At 41.4% G+C, this 22,005-nt stretch overlaps 1 protein-coding gene and 1 long non-coding RNA gene across 2 annotated transcripts in view; both read left to right on the forward strand.

Moving 5' to 3' along the window:
• LOC145390064 (uncharacterized) overlaps positions 1 to 22,005 on the forward strand; it is a 258,037-nt gene that overhangs the window by 184,188 nt on the left and 51,844 nt on the right. The window lies entirely within an intron of this gene.
• Positions 1 to 22,005, forward strand: part of LOC145411118 (rab11 family-interacting protein 4B-like) — a 144,641-nt gene that overhangs the window by 80,116 nt on the left and 42,520 nt on the right. The window contains exons 4-7 of the mRNA XM_080281198.1: positions 4,050 to 4,225; positions 5,331 to 5,426; positions 7,928 to 8,035; positions 11,723 to 11,770. Of these exons, the coding sequence (XP_080137324.1) occupies positions 4,050 to 4,225; positions 5,331 to 5,426; positions 7,928 to 8,035; positions 11,723 to 11,770 (428 nt within the window). The remainder of the gene's footprint in view (positions 1 to 4,049; positions 4,226 to 5,330; positions 5,427 to 7,927; positions 8,036 to 11,722; positions 11,771 to 22,005) is intronic.

The following is a 22,005-nucleotide window of genomic DNA, read 5'->3' on the forward strand; positions in this document are numbered from 1 at the left end:
TCTCCTGCCCATTTTTTCTGTTTTGTCTTCCTTTCTTCCCTTCTTCTCGTTCACGTTCCATATTCTCAACTTTCCTCTCCTCTCACCTTCCCTCTTATCTTTCTTCTACCCTCTCCCTCTCTCTCGTCCCCTCAAAACCCCTCTGTTACCACCTTCACTCTCCCCTCAAATTACTGGATAATGCCCCTCTTTCCCTTTCTTTCCCCCTCCCTCTCCCTCGTCCCTCTCCCCTCCCTCCCTTCTCCCTTCCCTCTCCTTCCTCCCTTACCTTTTTTTCTACCCTTTCTCCTCGTCTTCTCACCATCTTCCCTTACCTCCTCCCTCTCCTCCTGCATTCTCCTTTCGTCCTCCCCCTTCTTCCTTCCCCACGTTCCCTTTCCTCCTCTCCCCTCACCTTCCCCATCCCTCCTCCACTCCCCTCTTTTATCCTTCTTTCCTTCCATCCCTCCCAGTTCTCCTTCCTTTCTTTATTCATTCATTCGTTCATTCGATCTTTGTTTTCATCCTTTTTTTCCTCCCTTCTTACTTTCTCTCCACCTTCTCTCCCTCCCTCCCTTCCTTCCTTCCTTCCTTCCTGCCTGCCTTCCTTCCTTCATTCATTCATTCATTCATTCCATCCTTCCTTCCTTCATTCATTCATTCATTCCATCCTTCCTTCCTTCCTTTCTTCCATCGTACCTTCCTTCCTCCCTCCTTCCCTCCCTCCCTCCCTCCCTCCCTCCCTCCCTCCTTCCTTCAGTTCACCTACCCGTCTATTAAGCCATTGCGTGTTGTTCGATAGTAGAGAGAGAGGGGGGGGGAGGAAAATAATGATAGAAGGAAGTGTATAAAAGGCAAAAGAAGTGAATGGAGGTTGAAGGAAGGAAGGAAAGAAGAAAGAATTGGAGGAAGGAAGAAAGATGAGTGAATGATCGAAGGAGGAAGGAGATGAGAGAAATAAGGGAAAATGAAGGAATGAAGAAAGAAAAGAGATTGAAGGAAGAAAGCAAGATCAAGAATGAATGATGGAAAAGGAAAGAGGAAGAACGGATGAAGAAGGAAAGAATGAATGAAGGAAGGAAGGAAAATATACGAAGGAAGGGAGGACGAAAAGGAAGGAAGGAAGAAATATACACGAATGAATGGATGAAGGATGAAGAAATTGAAGAAAAATGAATAAAGAGGGAAAGATGGAGGACAAAGATAATTAGCCTAATATTGATCAAAGGAATTGGATGCGCGGAATGGGGTTGAGTTAGGAGAGAGTTAGGGTAGGGAAGGTAGGGATGGTTAGGGTAAGGTAGGGTAGAGTAAGGTTGGTTAGGTTAGGATAAGGTAAAGTAGATTAAGTTAGATATGCATACAAGTTAGGTCCAAGTTAGGAATAAGTTGTTAGGAAAGGAATTATTTTAGGTGGTGGTGGTGGTGGTGGTAGTTGTGAAATTGATGGTCCTAGTAGTGGTAGTGGTGGAAGGTGGTGGTAATGGTGTTAGTTGTGGTGGTGGTGCTAGTTGTGGTAGGGGTGTCGGTAGTGATAGTGATGATGCTAGTAGTAGTGGTGGTGGTGGTGAGATTGGATGATGATAATTGTGGTGGTGGTGAGATTGGATGGTGATGATTGTGGTGGTATGTGGGTCAGTGGGTGGTGGTATATGGCGTGGTTGAGGTCTTTTTGGTTGAGTTATTAATTCTCTCTCTCTCTCTCTCTCTCTCTCTCTCTCTCTGGTCAAAGCTGTTTAATATCATCACATATATACCGAAGTCGTAGGTGGAGTAGATATCTGAAGGCCAAGTGAATCAGGAAAAGAGAGAGAGAGAGAGAGAGAGAGAGAGAGAGAGAGAGAATAATTTGCGAGAGCTATTTTTAACTCGGATTTCATGATAAGTACTGATGTGTCTGCGGAATAATTGCCATAATAACTGTGTGTGTGTGTGTGTGTGTGTGTGTGTGTGTGTGTGTGTGTGTGTGTGTGTGAACGGGGATGTGTTGATATATGTGTATGAATTGACGGGGATGTGTGCGTACCGTATATTAATGTGCTTGAACGGAATGAGTGTGTGTGTGTGTGTGTGTGTGTGTGTGTGTGTGTGTGTGAGAGAGAGAGAGAGAGAGAGAGAGAGAGAGAGAGATTTTGCATAAAAATGTGAGAATGGAATTTTGTAAGGTTTTGCGTGTTATAGTGTGTGTGTGTGTGTGTGTGTGTGTGTGTGTGTGTGTGTGTGTGTGTGTGTAGTGGCTCGACAAAATTTATGACAAGCCGGAAATATTGTACCACCCAGAGGAACCACACGCACACGATTACGCACACGCACACATTCATACACTCGCACACAAGCACGTAACCTCCGCACGCACACATTCACGTTTCTAGCATTCATACACATAGGCACACAACATCCACACTCACACATTCACAGTTCCAACACACACACACACACACACACACACACACACACACACACACACACACACACACACACACACACACACACACATTCACAGTTCCAACACACACACACACACACACACACACACACACACACACACAGATGAGCGAGAGAGTACCTTAAAGAAAAACTCAGTCTGTTTTCCCCAACATCTCGTTTACATGACCTTGACATGTAAGAAGCGCTTATTAAATACCATTTGTGTAGCGGCACCTGGGATTTCTAGCTGTGTTTGTGTTTGATTATTTGTTGGTGTGTTTTTGTCCATTTAATATTCTTGTTCTTGTTTTTGTTGGTGCTTTTGTTCCGCTTGAATTGCAGGTGAATGTGTGTGTGTGTGTGTGTGTGTGTGTGTGTGTGTGTGTGTGTGATCGTTCGTACTTCATTGAGATCTTCCTGTGTATGTATGTTTTAAGCTTAAATCTCTCTCTCTCTCTCTCTCTCTCTCTCTCTCTCTCTCTCTCTCTCTCTCTCTCTCTCTCTCTCTCAAATTCTGGTAGGTATACGGAAGTTTTCAGTACCGTAATGTTGCGGTACAGTAAAGGTCACTGTTCTTCATACAACAGTCAAAAACTCAACTTTAACGTAATGGTGGTGAATGTGGTGGCGATGTACATTTTTACCTGTGAAAGACTGAGACCTCACATGGAGCATGAGGTAGGTAGCCCCGATAGTAGATAAGGGAATGGTGGAGGAGATAAGAGGAGGCCTTGTTGTCGAGGTGTATGGAAATGAGCCACTTTGCCAGCCTGGGTCCGACATTAGGATGGATGATGACCTATTAACCCCTCATTTGCATAGTCTGGCCGGCCCCTCATAGCATCAGGCAGCCGTTAGGGTATGATAGCTGAAAAATGTTATCGGATCAGCAGTTCGGATTCCACATTATTTGCTTTTTGTCAGCTGGTCATCGGTGGCGTGGAATGTAGTATCGAGAATGGCCGAAAAATGACACTTGTTGCAAAAATATAATTATTATTGTGTCCAATATGCCGCTTGCACCAGCCCGGCATGAGTTAATTATCGGTTGCTGGTAATGCAATATGCAGTTTTTTGCGCGCCTTATTTAGAATGCGTTATTACGCATTTTTTTACCGTAAATTTTCTGGCCTCTGTCGTATATGAAATTGTATTTTGTTGGGAGGCTTGTGACCCTCCTGTTTATTACGGGTGCAAATACCATAATGTGCTTTGCCATGGTGTGCATCTCTGCAACTTAAGCCTTTGAGCTTGTGGCGACATTTTCACTAACTATCCTGGGATATAAGACCGGGTTACCATAGTTAAATCCACTAGTTTTGTAATTATTATCAGTATTAGTTATTATTATTATTGTTGTTGTTATTATTATTATTATTATTATTATTATTATTATTACTATATTTGTTATTACTTTTTTTTACATTGTTCCTGCAGTGTTAAGTAATTTATGATGTACTATATCAATACAGTATATATTCCTGTATCAATATATTCCTTTATATATTCCTGTCTCTATATATTCCTTAACATAATTTATAATTTCTGTAACTTGCATGAAAAAGGTCATAATGATGATGGGTATGATGATGATGATGATAATGATAGTGATGATGAAAGTTAACTGAAGACCTTGTTGGCAGGGTGGTGTGCGAGGGCGTAAACGCGGGTACCTGGGTAACACATTGGGCGAAGGTAGTGCCAGTGGTGGTGAGATGCCGAGGGAGGACCTGCCCGGCTCCCCCGCCTCCTTCACTGACCTGGACTCTGCACTGGGGGGCAGCACCGCATCACCTGACTCCACCAGGAAGACACATAGGTAAGAAGAAGAGTTTCGGGCAGGTTGAAATAGGTAAGGGGGAGAAAAGTAGCAGGCAGGTTGAAATAGGTAAGGATTAGATTACAGGAAAATAAAGAGGTTGAAATTGGTATGAATGTGATTATTGGGGAAGTTGATATTGGTGAGAAGATGATGAGCAGGGAGATTAAGATAGGTAAGAAGGTTATAGCAGTTAAAAAGATTACTGGGGAAATAAGAGTAGCGGGGTGGTTGAAATGGGTAAAATGAGATTAGAGTAGTGGGCAGTTTGAAGTAAGTAAGAAGTAGATGATTAGTGGGTAGGTTGAAATTGAAAATCACTGGGAGTTCAAAATAGGCAGGAAGGCTGAAATAGATCAGAGAATTAGCAGGAAAGTTAGAACAGGTAAGAATATTTGTGGGAAGATTGACAAAGGTGAGAAGAAAAGATTAACAGGGAGAATAGGTAAGAAGCTAAGTGGGAATGTTAAAATAGGTAAGAAATGGGTAAGAACAAAATAAATAATACTGTAGTGGGTAGTTGAGTGATGGTTTTGAAATATGTGTTATTGTAACTTCATAAGTGGTTGGAGTGGAACTTGTGGACAAGTGTGAGAATGATTAATGGTGCTGAGTGGGTACATGTTTTCATTATTTTAGATGTGTGGTTTTGTGAGAGAACAAGTGGTGGTGTTGGAGTGGATGTATCTCATATTGTTCTCATGTCCGTGTTATTCAGTACAGCAAGTTGTCATTACAAATCACTTTTCTTTTTTATCATATTTGCTATAAAAAACACTGTGAATTTTTGAATATTTGGCCAGTAACCCTTTTCACTCTGATGATGTATGAAATGCACAGTGGCAGCAGAAGTAAGGATGCACTATAGAGAAACTCCCCCCCACCCCTTGAGTTAGGCACTAGTGTTTGAGGCTTTTAGCCTTTATGAACATCCCAACCTCCCATCATCACTTTTTTTTTCTTTTTTTTTCCCCAGACATGGCAGAAATGAGCTTGCATTCTTTTACAGTTCCTTGTACATTTTTATTTTGCATTGGATTTATACAGAAGCATGATTTTTTACATTCTTTCTTCTCGTACTGAAGCAATATTTTTTTTCTTGCAGTGGATGTTCAAGCATGAGTGACCGAGAGGAAGAGAACTTTGAGTGCTATGGAGAAGCTGACGACATCGAATGTGACTCAGACTCAGCCAGATTAGGGTAAGTCCTGTGTAACATTATTTGATAAGTAGCCAGATTCTACTGTGATGTGTCACACTACAACCGTGATAATGAAGTTTGATAAAGTAGTGTTGAAGTAAGTTGTTTTTTAGCTGTATAGTAGTTCTGTTTTCCTCTTAGTCCTGTGACATCTCTTGCAGTTTATTCATGCAGCTACCAAGTGATTTTATTTACAGTATTTAGCACAGGAGAGCCCCCTTGCAGTGAATGGGTTATTGAAGGCTTTATCTAACCCTCCATTTGAAAATTCTTTCCTGAACTGAATGAAATCATTGCAGGTTTGCAAGAATAACATAAAAATGATGTCCTTGGGTTGTAGAGGTTAAGAGAAAACCTAGTAATGATTGTAGAGCTATTTCAGTTGCTGCCATGTTGAATTTTATGTAAGAATATATACCGGTATGGTATACATTGTAAGAGTAGGAGGTGAAAGAAATGTTATCACTGTGATTAGGAATACTCTGTAAAGATAACTGTGGAGACACACGGCAGCAGCTACCTGTAAGTTATATAGCACAGTGCTTGATTGTACCTTATTGGGGTTGTTACTGAGCTGTAATAAGGTGTAGTTCATAGCAACGTCACTTTTAATACAGGTAATTCTGAATACAGTGTCATGTTGAGCCCCTTGAATTGGGTGGTGAATAGATGTGTCGTATCACCTGCTCCTTAGATGATATTGTGAGGTGTGTGTATATACTTTACTGGGGATTGCTGCTGAGTTGTAGTACATAGGAACATCACTTTTAACTCAGCCAATTCTGAATATCTTGTTGAACCCCTTGAATCTGATGGTGGATTTTATAGCTTAGTCTTACTGTCTCCTTGTGACTTTCTTCATTTTAGAAGAGACTTTGGCTGAAGGGATTACATACAGCCTTCATTGACCCCTTCACTACTTGGGGGGGCATTCCTAGTTTGAAGAGAATGTCTGGTAACAGCAAGAAAAAACAATACTCTGTTCACTTTAACTAGGTGTAAACTTGTCATCACACTGTCTTGAATGCTGAGTAGTACCAAGAGACTAACATTAGAATATGGAGCTTATCATGAAGGACCATGGAAAAGATGTAGAGACACAGTATTGTGTTTATCTGCCATTGGGCTACAGGAAATAAGGTGCAAAAAAAAAAAAAAAAATCTTTAACAGTAAAGTGAACAGACTGTGCAAAAGTTCTGAATTCTATTGAAGAGGTCAGCACAGGTAAGGCTGAATATCACGATGTTTTAAGCAATGTACAAGGAACAATGGTGCGGTGGAGGTATGCAGTGAATAAGCGTTGTGCCTGTGTTTTGAGACATAATGACCATTGTCAGGGCTCACTGTGTGTAGCGTGTCTCTGGGGGACGTCTTGACACTGTGTAGGATTCCAGGTATTGCGTAATTTAATGTATCTGGGATGTTTATTTTAAAGTTATGTGAAGATGATGTTCAGAAGATGTTGTACAGTGTCTTTGGCAAGCATTTGGGGCACTCCATAGGATTTTAGGCATTGCCTAATTTACTCTTACTGAAATATGTGTTATGAAAAGATTTTGTTCTGAAATTATGGAAGGATGCTGTGTTATGCTACGGCCAGTCCTCACTTAAAGTAAGATGTTTGCAGGAAAAATGTTTCTTATAACTGAAACAGTATTGTGTCACATGCTTCTGGTTCATGATTGAGAGGTTACAAACACAAAAAGCTCTGTTTTTTTAAGATTTCAGAGCAAATTTATAATGAATCATAACTAAGGGAAGAAAAGGTGTAAATTTATCAGCATGTTAATGATGAAACAAAGTGAAGCAACTTTATATGAAGACTAATTGTACTCAGTCATAATTTTCATGCATTAATTTCAGGTGGTGGCCACGTGCAAGGCTTGTGAAGTTTGCCTTGTAAATAAGGTACAAATGATTGCTAATGTGATTTCCTTTTCAGTAGTGATTAGATGTTAATATCAGCGCTTTCATTCATGATATAATGTATAAGGTATGAAAGGCTATTAAACTACTTTCTTTTCAGTAAAGAGTAGACATTGAAATGAATCTCATGAGATTTTGTTCCTTTGCAGGAAAGGATTGTTGAATTAAAAAAAAAAAAAAAAATGCCAGTACATATCTCAGATGAATTATTACTGCTTGAATTCTCTTGCTATATACCAGTACATAGTCATTATTTATGTAATCCCTAGCACATACTCTGAAATGTGATTAACTTTTCAGATTAAACCAGATGATGTCTTTTGGTGCACAGTGTGGCTGTTATGGGCTAAGATGGTCCATGTCTCATAATGTTTTTAATGAGTAAATATGTCCAGTGTGTCAAAGAGATTATTGACTAACTTCATTGTGGTGTGGTCATGATGAGAAACTAAGAGGAATCTGACCACAGTTAATCCTTTCGAGAACTGTATACTTGCCCCGTGTCCTCCTCATCCTTCTAAGCCTCATTTTTTTCCCCCTCCATACTGGTCTAACCTCACAATCCTCCCTGCAGTGATGAAATAGATGGAAACCTGCTGAGTCCCCCACACTCCCTCCCCCCAACCAATTTTAGTCGCCGCAACTCATGGGTGCGGCGGTCCCTGCGAGGCTCCCCCGCAAGGTATTGACACTTTTTGGTGCATTGTGGGGACCTGAATTTGGTTGGCTTGGCACACTGCATGGGTTTTCAGTTGCACAGGGATTTAGCGAAGATTAACCAGCTAATTGTTGCATAGTTTTGGTGGTGGATCTGTATCACTTTTGAAATGTACATTTTTTAATCAGAAGTTCACCCACACTTCCTACCAGCCTTGGCAGTGGATGGCGTTACATGAAATATTTTTGTTATGGCAGTATGAAGCACATGTCAAAAGAGTATAGAAGGAAGGATTCTCTCTGATGGCTAAAAAAGAATGAGAAATATGAAGGCAGGACACAGTGCTGGTAGGAGATTGCTGGTGAACTTTTGCTGGTGTTAGTACAGGCTTATGGATGAAGTAACTTTAATTTGCATGATGTTTTGCACTAAAAATCTGCAGCAATTGTAAACAGGCACTGAATTAAATGTTCAGGTGGTGTGCAGGGTGGTGTGCAGATACTTAAAAGAGCACAGTAGTTGCAGCTGAGTGTTTGCATTAATAGAACATGGAACTGTACAACTGGTGATTTGTAATCAAGAGCTGCACATGCTTGATTGCTGTACTGTATTTGGAAGATTGTTTTTTGAGAACTACATAGTAATTTAGTGGATCTGTTGGAATATTGCAGTGATACTCAGTGGATGTGTTGGAATATTGCAGTGATATTCTGACCTCTGCATGCCATATACTCCCACCAAAATATTATTTTGCATCTCTGAGTGCGATGAGCTTTGAAATGATTTGTAGAAGTGAAACTGGTCTTATTTGGTAGCATTGGCTACTAAATGATTCGTATCACAACACAAGGTTGCTGAATGATTTTTTAATGGGTGTACACTTGCAACACTGTACCAGGATATTGTGATGGCTTGGTAGTATTAATTTTCAGTTTCTTATTTCTGCAGCTTAACACTGTATTGGTGGTGGTGCAGGTGATATGACCAGCACAGTACTGTACTTCTGTTTATGATTTACATTACTGCTTTACTTGCTACCTAAACAGTGCTTCCATATTAAGTGTGCAATCAGTGTCTTCATGAATATTCCTTTATTGTATTATTCCCATATTTTATTTCTGCAATACTAATGCTTTGTTTCTTTTCATTCAAAAGGATTTCTATTTGTGCTGCAGCCATTGTGGAGTAAAGCTATTACTGATCTTCATCTCTTAAATAGAATTATATAGTACTGTACAGGCATGAGGAGCAGAATATAAGTAACTAATTGAAACACTTTTCTCAATCATTTCGTTTGCAGTACACAAGTACAGTTTTGAAAAGGATATTGTTATGATTATAGTAATGCATGATAGTTTTATAAATGTAGGAATGTTAAAATAATTCCTCACATGCACTTGCTTGTATTCACCTCCTTTTGCTGTATCTGATAAATAATTGGCATTGTTCTGTTTCTTTTCATCAGATCATTGTTCAGTACAATATTAACTGCTTCTCCCAGCATGTATGATCTACACACTTACTCTGTGTCATTCATATTTATCCTCACTTGGCCTGTGTTGGTGTTTTTGTATTTCTCACATCAGGTGGCTGTTTTTTCTTGCATTTTGAATATTGAGTGTTTGTCTATGTATCTTATGTTCGTGCCCTGTCTGTTGTGTGTTTATTTTACTGTCATGCATGTTTATCTAGTATGTGTTTGTTTATCTGTATGTCTGTTTTTCCGTGTATCTTGTATGTCTCTGTCATGTACTTATCTATCAATAATTTGTTTAATTATTTATACCACATGTTTATCAGCTTCTATGTAGGATGGGATTTACAGTCTGCCACTTTTGTAAATATAGTTCTGCACTGCATATGTCACCTGTGTCCATGCCAAATAGCACAACAGACTTATTTTAGCAGAGAGCTTTCACGCTTAAACTACACAACAAACTCACATTCCATACAGTATTGAGTTAATAAAGGTAGCTTTCCTGTTCATGGTGACTTAGTCTAGTGATAACAGATTACACTGACAAGGTATTAGCCCCAGGCTCCTATACTCCTCATGGGGTGACATAGGATTGGATGATGGATGGATGGTATTGTCTTTGGCCATGTCTACTTAATATTAAACGGTTGCTGGCATGTATGGGCGCAGGGGGAAGTTTTGCAATACAGTCCTGAAACATACAAGTGGTCCCTGTGGATGTGGGCAGGTGCTTGCAAGAGTATCTATGGAATATGGTGATGCTGAACTCCCACTCACATCAGCAACCATTTGGTGTGGATGCAGCCTACGACAGTCTGCTGCAACAGAGTACACGAGTATAGCACAGAGCACAGACATAGAACACTTTTTTCTTTTTTTTCTTTCCTGCATTCATTTGCATGATATTTTATTTTTCGTCACTGCATCTAAAGCTGGTACAGTATGATGATGCAGACAGATGTATATCTTATGTTGCATGGCTTACTCGTGTTATTGTTTTTGTTGTGATTGATGGGTACTCTCATGAGTAAGTGCTTGAGATTTTTTTAAATGCATTTGCTTCCTTTTTGCTTCTTCCACAAACCTGAGAAATATTACTGACACAGCGTGGGCAATGGGTAATAACTACATTAATTATTATACTATAAAATGGAGGTTGTGATGGTTATATACTAAGCTAACAGTACCATACCAAATGGGATCATGCTTGTTATGCATTAATGCAAGTCTGTACAGTATATATATATATATTTGTGTATTGGGTTTGAGACATACTATACGTAGAAAGGTAAGGATAAATGTCATTCTGTCCAGAGTCAATAATACATTTTATCACTGAATTTACAGGATGATTAGATTTAATAGGAAGCTCTCTGCATATGCGTAAACAGCCTTACTCTAGACCAAGCCCTGAATATTTTACTATTTAGTGTTTACTCTTCTACTGTATAGTGAATTTATTATTAGATTAAGTCATTTCTACCTGGTTCTTCAGTAAATCCCTCAGTATGTTAAAATTATGGTACAGTACATTAGTTCTTGTTCTGTTTACCCTTGTCTTATCTTACTTAACCCCTTTAAATCGGTTATGTGTTCTTTGTTTATTTTCTCTATTTCCAGACGATTTCATTGGGCTTAGGAGAGACTTAAATATTAAAGGTCTTCCCTAAACTGAATAGTCGTCTCGTTATAGTCTGATTAAAATGAAAAAGGCATAATTGGATTTAAGGGGTTAATTTCAGTCTCAGATGTCTTGTTATGTTTCTATATTTCCCTATTGATTATCTTTAGTGTCATTCATTGTATGTGTCCCCTACAAGTTTCTTTAGATAGATTCTGTAGCCAGATTCCCCCTACCTGTTTTTGGCCTGTTATAAAATTGTGCAATGCAGATATCAAAACAGCACGTGGTGATGTGTTCAAGTATAAAGGTGAAGAGGAACTCATCTGTGACTAAATTTCATATTCCACTGACTACCACTGCAAAATTTTGAACTTTTAACATCTCATTCTTAGCCCCGTTACTTTTAGCCCTTTCAGCTGAGGGTGCAGTAAAATTAATGACCTGGCGAAAGTCCAAGCATCATATGGTGTACTGTGAAATCATGTTGATCGTGTGATAAAGTGAAGTTCGAAAGTTGATGATGCATTGCATAATTTTCAATGACTTTTAAATCTTTTAGTCTGTTTTTCCCTTCAATCACGTGTATTCCTTTTCCTGTACCTTTCCCTAGCACGCAGGACAAGGTGGTGCCTCCCCGCCGCTGGGCCTCCTTCAGACAGTAAGCTCCCTCACTCTTGTTGAATTCTGAAGCTAATGGGTTTCTTGGTGCTTCCTTACACTCTTCACTTGTTGACATTACTTTCTTTTATTTTGTTGCACCTCTTTTATTTACCTCTGTGTCTGTTTCTCACTTGTTTACACCTTTTCATACCTTTGCTGTGTCTCTGAGCAGCCACTGAAGGAACCCTCTCTTATTTATTCATACTGGATAATTTTGCATTTTTATTTTATGTGGTATGGCAGGAATATAGTGTTTTATTATATGGTATCTCATAATTTTGTGCATTCATAGTACTGCCATAATTGAATATTGAAAATTAAATGCTGTATTTCTTCCCAAGTGGTTGCACAAGGAGTTATGTCTATTTTTTTTTTCTCTCTCTCTCTCTCTTTCTGTCTCTCCCTGCTCTGTTTGTAGAACAGTCCTCCTAACCTATGTTCAGAATTACAGTATTTGCTGAAATCGTACTGTGAAAAAAGGATGTATTAGTTGTTCCCACGGTCAGGATAACTCATCTTAAGTCAGGGAAGCACGTTATTTTCTTAAGGTTAAGTGGATAAATTGTGGAAGTGTCAAACCACCAAAGTCTTGTATTAATTCAGTTGAGAGTTTGGTTATATGTCACTGCTTTTTAATACTCTTTAGACAAAACTAGGAAAACTTTTGATGCCTTGACTTAACATTAGGGAGATGGTGTTTCTTCTCCATGCTGTTACATTCTGTACTAACTCCCTCACTTAAAAGTTAAGTGCATGTGTTGGTGGAAGATAGGAATAGGCAGTTACAGCATGTTATTATCAGTTACAATATTTATTGTAATGTGGAAATCATTGTGATGTAAAATGAGGTTATAGTATGCATTTTGATTGTGTATGATCAGTCATGGTAAGTGTTGGCTGCATTTTCATTTCTTTTTTTTGTATGGTTTTTCTTTACATATATTGTTGTTTGCATGTGTTTTGAAGCTTACATGTTCGGTTTGTTGCAAAAATAATTGTTTCTGATAAGCATGTGACTGTGTTGTGCTCTGTTGTCTAGTGGGCATGTAACCTGGCCATGGACCCCTATACTGTACTTCTATTTATGTGACAAAATGGGATTTGGTTATGTTGATGTTGATACTTTCTGCAAGTGCATCAAGTTATCTAGCTACCGGTACGGCATTTTAGTTGGATTGTTGTGTAAGGGACTGCATTTTGGGTGCATTGTGTGAAATTATAAGGACACATTATCAGTATGTTGATGGACAGGTATTGATGCTTATTATTGAAGTTTACTGTTGTTGGATACAGGTACAGTGCAGGTGATAGATGAATGAGGAAGTACAGTGACTGACATTATTGTTTATGCAGCTGGAACATGTGTGTGCTAATGTATGTGATAAATATTCTTAGTACTTTAGTGTAAGAGATTTATTTATTTATGTCAACCAGTATTTGTTTATCTTTATCTAAATGTACTGAATGTTTATTTATTTATTATTAACATTTTTCTTCATAAAATTATTTTTATCTGCAAGACAACTTGTTAGCAGCTGGAAGGAGTTGATAGCATACTAACTCTCATTAATAGAATGGAATGGGTAGAATATGTGCAACAGATCATTCATATCAGTCATAATTCCAACATTAGAGCCAAATGGGGCAGTGATGTCGAGATGATTGACTTCAGCGTGATGAGATGAACTTTTACAAGGGATAGCAGGCTTTGAGGGGGCTTGAGAAAATTAACTCAGTAGGAGAGGTATTACAAGGCTGGGCCAGATAGGGGCAAGAGCTGAAGTGGTATGGGGAGTTGTGTGAGTGGCTTGGGGTGGAAGTGAATTAGGATATAGCATTAAAAGAGAAAGGGTGATAACAGGGATTTAGTGGGAAAAGAGCAGAGAAAGGAATGAAGTGGGAAAAGGGTAAGAGAGACGGATGGGGTGTGAGAAGAGTGAAAGCTAAAATGGTGTGACGAGTAGTGCATGTGGTTCAGGGTTGACAGTGAACTAGGAAAGGATATTAAGAGGGATGGGTTGAGAAAAAGATGGGAGAAGGGGTGTGATGGGATGATGGGATGGGAAGAGCATGGCAGGATGAAGTAGGGCAGAGTATAATTGGGTTAAAAGGCAGGGCAGGGCAGGGTGATGGTGGGAAGAGTATGATAGGAGGAGGTAGGGCAGGGCAGGGTGAGGCAAGATGAGATATGACAGAGTAGAGTTGGGTAGAAAAACAGGGCTTGGCAGGGTGAGGCAGGAGGAGACAGGGGAGAGTAGAAGTGAGTAGAGTAGAATAGAATGGTGTTAAGTCAGATTAAGTTACAATAGAGTAGACAAGGTAGTGTAGGAGTGGGTGAAGTGAAGGTTAGACAGATTAAGCTTGACCTTATCATGTGAGTCGACCAGAATAAAATATTTGTGGAGATACTGTGGATGGCAGGGCAGGACAGGATTGGATGTTGCAAGACTGGGAAGGGCAGGGCAGGGTCAGGACAAGGTGAGGCAGAAGTGAGATGGGAGTGGGAGTGAGGGTAGGAGGCAGGGGTGAGGGATAGGGTATGGGTGTGGGATGGGGTGGGGGAGAGAATAAAGGACAGATCAGGAAGGGGATGGAGTAGAGGAGTCAGGGAGAGAAGGAAAGGATTGGTGGAGGGTGTGGAGGCTAAGGGATAGGGATGGGGGATGGAAGAGAAAGTAAAAGGAAGGGTGAGGGAGGGGACTGCATAAAGATGGGAAAGGGATAGGTAGTGGTTTGGTCTGTGGTGTGGGATGGAAGGTTAAGGGCGAGGGATAGGGTGCTAAGAAATGGGGATTATGTAAGAGAGAGAGGCAGGGGGAGGGAGGACTGACCTAATGCCATGTTTTGGGTCGAGACAGTAAAGTTTATGTGAGAGAGCTGGTCATGAAGTGGCCAGACTTGAGATATTACCGGGCGGAATGGGGGCCTGGGTGATACAGGATGGGGTGAATGGGGTAATTTCATAGGGGTAAATGGGTTAATTTGATTGGGTTAAATGCGTTAATGGGATAATTGAAAGGGGGTGAATGAGTTAATTGGATGGGGATAGGGAGAATGGATAATAGGGTGGGGAGAAGGGATTAATGGTCTTTGCCAGAGTGGAGGAGAATGGGGATATTGGAGTTGAAGGGAGTAGATAGGGAGAGTGGATGGAGTTGGGAAAAGTGGAGTGTGGTGCTAGGGGGAGACTGAGGTTGAGCGGAGGAGTGAGAGTGGGGGGAAGAGGTTGAATGAGTGGGGATGGGAGAATGGAGGAGTTAGTCCGGTTGGAGTTGGTTGGAGTGGGAGAAAGTGATGGAGGATGTGGGGAGCGTGTGGGGGTTTAGGAAGTGGATGAGGGTGGAAGGTGGAGGAGTGACGTAAGGGAGTGGATGAGAGATGACCTTATGGCTATTGACCCCACTATTAAATTTATATCCCCTCCAAGAACCCCACCGATCACTGGGTTTTCCGGGTTGGGGGTGGGGGTGGGGATGGGGGAGAGGAGGAGGGGATGGAAGACTGCGGTATATTATATAGAGGGGTAGGAAGGGGAATAGAGGGGAGGTTAAAAACAGTAGAAGCGGGAAAGTGAAGGTTGTTGAGATAAAGTGGAGGAGAGGAGGGATGGAAGGATGGGTGGCACTGAAGATAGTAAAAGAGAGGAATAGAGTTTGATAAAGAAGGATGTAAAGGGAAGGGACAGAATGCAGTAGGCGGAAAATTTAAGTAAGGCATGTGAGGGTTGATTTGGTGGGGCTGAGGTGGAAAGCAGTATATGAGGTAGGGTAGGATGGTAAGAGAGTGGATAAAACAGTGGTTTTAGTTGGACAAGGGAGGGTTGGGGGTGAGGGAAAGAGGGACAGGTGGGCGCGGGGAGAGAGAGAGAGAGAGAAAGAGAGAGAGATATGTGACAGGTTGGAAGAGGACGGGTGAGAATAAATGAGGCTGTGTAATCGGGTAACTGAGCTGAGTGGGTATAATTATAATCGGCCGCAGTAACGTTGTGGAGTGGAATCAACATTATGTAAAACTGATATTGAAACAGCTCATGTGTTACTCCTAATTGAAAACTGACTGTGCTTTGATTATAGTAGTAGTAGTAGTAGTAATTGTTGTAATACTTATTCAGTGATAGCACCCAGAATAATATTAGCTTTAGTAGTAGTAGTAGTAATATATGTTGTAACCTCATACTCGTTTTCAAAGCAATGTTTCTACGATAATGAAATAATACCCCACACGGTGTAATCAGCGGCCAAATTAGCCCAGTAATGTGTGACAGGCCATGAGAATAATAACCTTATGTGGCGGCGAAACACTGGCAGCTCACACGCCATAATCCAAACTCAAACTAGCGTGATTTACCCACACGGAAGGCGTAGCTGGTGTGAGGGAGGGAGTTTATGGAGGTACGTTTGAATGCATGTGTGTATAGTATGTGGTCATGAGCGAGTTTTCTGTGTATATGTGTATGTATTCTGAGTATGTATGTATAGGTAGGTAGGTAGGTCTGAATGTATCTGTGTATGATTGCCTATGTGGTTGTGATTGTATGTATGTATGTATGTATAGGTATGATTGTATGTATGTATGTGTATGTATATGTATAAAATATCTCATGACTTCCTGGTCTGATTTGTGTGTAGGTCAAGGAGAGGCGATTCTATTTTGGTGGAGGAGGTCAAGGTCAAATTTTGGGCGGGAGGTCACTGTGCATTTTGAGCAGTTTTGAACCTATGGAAATTATTGTATGTTTAGGTGATGATGAAATTGGACTGCCAGGTAATGAAAATCCAAATTATCGTCATGGTATAATTTGTGACAGGTGCTATGAAAACAGGAGTCACAGGCCATGAAAATAATGGTAATCGGAGGCCATGGGAATAATGGTAATGGTAGGCCATGAAAATATTAATAATTGTGTGAGTCTGACGGGGTGGGGCGGGGCGGGGCGGGGCTGCGTATCGACCGTGTGGAGGCGGGGCGGGAGACACACACAAGCAGGCCCAGTGTCACTCCAGGACGGGTTGGGTATACACGTGCCCGTTCCAGATCCTCCCTCTCCCCCTTCTCCCGTAAACGTTATTTATCGTTGGAGTTCGTTATTCGTGTTACAACCTCGCTCGCTGATAATTGTGCTTTACCACAACCTTCCCTAGGCTCCTGTAACTCGTCTGGGCCTTCTACAAGTCGCTACAATCTGTTTAATCAATTTACAATCTTTCCTGAATGCCCTGTAAATTCGTGAGCACCTGTTACAACCTTTCCATAACCCACTTCAACCTGCCGCAACCACCTACAACCTGCCATAGCCCATTGCAACCTCCCTCAATCCACTGCAACCTCCCGCAGGGCACTACAACCTGCCATAACCAACTGCAACCTCCCTCAGCCCACTATAACCTGTCACAACCCACTACAACCTCCCTCAGACCACTACAACTCACTTCAACATCCCACAAGTAGTCACATCATGCCTAAGCATCCTGTATTACTTATGAACCGTATTAATAACCCTCGACAGTCACAACCCAGCACAACCTCCTACAACCCGTCACAACACCCGATGACACATCACATCCCTCCACAACCGCAGATCCACTACATCATACCACTACCTATTACAACCATCCCAAAAACCAATTATAACTTCCCACTTCCTGGTACACCTTTCAGAACCCATTACGCACTTGTCTACAACTCTTTCATGACCAGGCACAACTCCTCAAGAAATTACACTTCCTGCTTCAGTCAGATAACGTCTTTTGTGTATTGTCTCTGCTACTTTTTATATATTTTTTTTTTTATATAGTTTTTTTTTTTTTCCAACTTAGGCTGCGAAGTGGAGAGGTTCGCAATCATTTATCCCTGTGCAAAATAAAATACTGTAATCTGATGGCAGGAAGAATATAGAAATAAACGCAAAAAAAAGAAAAAAAGAAAAAGAACATCCTCTGACTAGTGAAGGAAATGCGTGAAGGAGCGACCTTCATAGAAAATGCAGGGTGTGATGTAGAAACCGCGCCATCTTAGCTATCGCGTTATTTTAAAAGCGTAATGAAACCCACGGCAGGCTATTTTGAAACCCACGGATATTGGAAAATTGTGAGAAAAACCTTAGAAACCCGTGATGTTAGACTGAAATCGCGATGAAACTGAGACCTTTTATGGCGACAGTGAGATTGGGATCACAATGTGTAAGGCAAAGAAAACGGAAGAACGGGATTGTGGTTACCGTGTGGCGAGAATGTTGGTTGTGGTGGTATATGTGTGGTAGTGATGGTTGTTGTGGTGATTGATGTGGTTGATATGGTGGGTAGAGGATGATAGTGGTGATGGATGTGGTAGGGGACGTGGTGGTGATAGTGGTTGTGATGATTGTGATAAAGGATGGTGGTGGTAGTAGTAGTGATGATTGCGGTTGTAATGGTGATAGATTTGGTGGTAAGGGATGATTGTGGTGGTAGTGCTGGTTGTAAGTTTGGTGGTAAGGGTTGATTGTGGTGGTAGTGATGGTTGTACGTTGTTGTGGCTATGGATGTGGTAGGGAATAGTGGTGGTGTAGATGTAGTGGTTGTGGTGGTGGTAGTCGCCGTATGGATGGTGGTAATAGTGGTAGCTTCGATGTTTGTAGTTGTGGTACCGGTTATTGATGGAGCATTGAAGAGAAAGGGAGTGTGGAATGTAAGTGGGTGTGGCGGAGAGAAAGAGAGAGAGAGAGAGAGACAGACAGACAGACAGACAGAGACAGAGAGAGAGACAGAAGTGTGGGAGGAAGGAAAGGAGATAGGATAAGAATAGGAGTTGGTGCGTGGGAGGGAAGGATGGTGAGAAAGTGAGTGAGATAGTGTGTGTGTGTGTGTGTGTGTGTGTGTGTGTGTGTGTGTGTGTGTGGGAGGGCGTAGGTAACAAGGTAGGATAAGCGAAGGAGCTTGTGTGTGGGAGGAAAAGATGGCGAGAGAGTGAGAAGAGTCGGAAGATGTGTGAAAGAGGGAGGGAGGGAGGAAAGATGGAAGCTTGGAGAGAGAGAAAAAGTGGATGGGAGTCGGAATTTTGTGGAGATAGTGAGGGAGAGAGAGAGAAAGAGGAGGGAGGAGGGACGAAGGTAAGAGTAGAGGGGGGCAAAGGGGTAGGTGAAAGGAGAAGTTAAAAAATAAAAGGATGAAATGAGGAAATCAGGAAGGCAGAGAGAACAGTATTGAGAGAGACTGACTAGAAGAGAACCAGCCCCTCGGACCCCAAGACTTCCATACCGTGCTTATTAAAAACTTCATCTTCAAGCTCATCACGATCTCCAAAGTTTGAGAGTGGAAATTAGCTCAGCCCTTGAAAGAAAAAGAAAGAGAGTGAAAGTATGAAGAAAAAAGGAAGAAAGAGTGAAAGCGAGAAGTGTTAGTTCTCGTGAACATGAAATGGATTTTTGGGTCACGAAATAATATGGAAAAAAATTAACACTAGGGAACATGCTATATAGAATTACTTAGGTTTTTATCCCTATTGAAAGTGAAGATCATTATTTTTCGTACATTTAAGATTGGGACTTTTTTATATATATATATATAAAGTAAAAACAGTATCCATAAACTTTCGAACATTTTCTTTTAATATGCTTTGTTAATACAGAAATATTAACAAGTGGACCCATACATTTTCGAGTTTACCATATATATTTTTGTTTTTATGCAGAGAATAATCACAGCGTTGGAGAAAATTTTGGAAAGTCGCTGAAACATTGTGGAAATTAACTTATGTGAAAATTTGAAGAAGAAAAAATAAATACAGTATATACATAAAAGTCTTGAAAAATGTTTGAGAAGTGAAGGAAGAGTTTTAAAAAAGGAGGGACAAGATGACGACAAGATGTTAGTGGAAGAGTGGCACGCGAGGAGACAGGTGAGAGAGAGAGAGAGAATATGATGGTGATTTGTGATAGAATGTGTTTGATGTGATTATTTTGCGGTTCTTAATGTGTGTGTGTGTGTGTGTTTGTGTGTGTGTGTGTGTGTCTGTGGTATCCGTAACATAATAACTCTAAACAACACTATTGCTACCTGTAACTATTATTTATCCCAGTTTGCTACCACCATCACTATCACCATAACCAGCATTACCACTATCTGCCACCATCACCATTCACAACTACCCTGCCACACGTCGGTACCAGCCACCACCATCACAACCACAACTACGGTGAATCTTAACCACCTACCACTAGTGCAATCATTACTACTACCATCACCTACCACCATCATCCTCCACCACCTACCACTACCACCATCACGACCACTAGCACCACTACCACTATCTACCGTCGCTGCCATAATCACTGCCACCATCACCTACAGCCATCTACCACCATCACCTACCACAATTCACCACCACCTACCACCATCACCACAATTTGCAACATGTAGGAAATGCAAACAGGGCGTTCTTGCTTGTTTTGTTGCCTTGTTTGTTTAGTGCCAGCTCTCTCTCTCTCTCTCTCTCTCTCTCTGCATCCATTTGTCCGTCTGGCTGGCTGTCTATCAGTCTATCTATCTGTCTATCTATTTATATTGATATGGGCCTTTGTGTAAGAATAGGTTCGTGTATGTATACGTATTTATGTATGCACAATTATTAGGTTATACAGTGTGTACTTGGCTCAATTGGATTCTGGCATGCATGGTGTGTGTGTGTGTGTGTGTGTGTGTGTGTGTGTGTGTGTGTGTGTGTGTGTGGTCAAATATTGCACAGCATTTTTAACGGTCACTTACCTCACCGTCTTACTCATCCCACCCACCCAACCCAACCCAACCCAACCCACAAGCCACCCACACCTTGTCACATCCGCCCATATCCCACCCACAGCCACGCACATTCCCCGCACACTCTACCCTCAGGCACCCGCACGCTACCCTCACCCATACACATTCCACCGACATCAGACCCACACCCTATCCACACAAACTCCACCTTTTCTCACCCACACCCACTCCAAAACCACTACACACTCCGCCCAGTCCAAGTCCTCTCACCAAGCTTGTTTCTCGTCTCATGGCCATCCACACTTACTTCTACCCACCTACGGAACACCCACACGCCTTTTTTCCCACCCTCGTCCACAATCACCCACCTGTATCACGCCCACACACCCCTTTTTTCCCACCCTCGTCCACATTCACCCACCTATATCACCCACACCCATGAGAGGGTCACCTACTGTACTCCTTCCATCCACTTTCATCCACACGCTGCATACCCACACCCATTTCTTTCCACCCACGCCCACTTTCACCCAGTTTCCCCACCCACTGTATATTTAGCCTACCTTCAGAATGCCGCACCCTACCTGTCCCACCCACACCCTCTTATGTAGGCCTATTGCTACCCACACCACACTTTCTCCCACCCACACCCATTTGCACTCCTTCAAATATCTTATATTTTTCATGCACCCCCCCCCCTCCACACACACACAAATCAGAATTCTCTCTCTCTCTCTCTCTCTCTCTCTCTCTCTCTCTCTCTCTCTCTCTCTCTCTCTCTCTCTCTCTCTCATGATAGAGTGAAGTGGCAGTGCATTGAGAATTACCCACTGGAAAATAATGCTTCGTTGAAAAAAAAAAAAATCTACATAACTACTCTTTCAGTGCTTTTAGTAATGTTGTGGCCTGGGTTTATTATTATTATTATTATTATTATTATTATTATTATTATTATTATTTGTTGCTGTTTTTATTATTATGATGACCTTGTTCTGATGATGAAGGAGGGGAAGGGGAGGGTGTATAAAAGAAAGGGGGAGGAGGAGAGGCCAGTGAACTTTTGGATGTGATGATGGTGGTGGTGGTGATGATGATGATGATTAGCGTTGCTGTTATGGCTTTAGAGGGGCCATTTAGTTGCGGACATAAATACTGATCCACCAGATTACGATAAATAAAGAGACTGTGAGCGATGACTTCAGAAACCGGAGGCCGTAGCTAATCTAATATTCGTAAACCGTACAGGCTTTTCAGAAGGTTACGGTCGACTCTCATAATACTTCGGCTGACTTGGAACGGTATTTCTGTCTGCCACTGTGCCCTCTGCGGTGTAGGAGAAGCGAGGCGTTGCTTGGGGGTCATTTTCTCCTCTGATTCTCGTCCCCAAATAGATCAGCGAGCCTTGGTCTAGATTTCTCCCTCCCTGTGTGGTCGCTGGTAATTGGCTGGTGGTGATGATGGAAGTGATGTTTTAGTGTCATTGTTATTATTATTATTATTA

This window comes from Coenobita brevimanus, chromosome 1 (assembly GCF_032717465.1).
Source record: "Coenobita brevimanus isolate Jiangsu-jjx chromosome 1, ASM3271746v2, whole genome shotgun sequence".
NCBI lineage: Eukaryota > Metazoa > Arthropoda > Malacostraca > Decapoda > Coenobitidae > Coenobita > Coenobita brevimanus.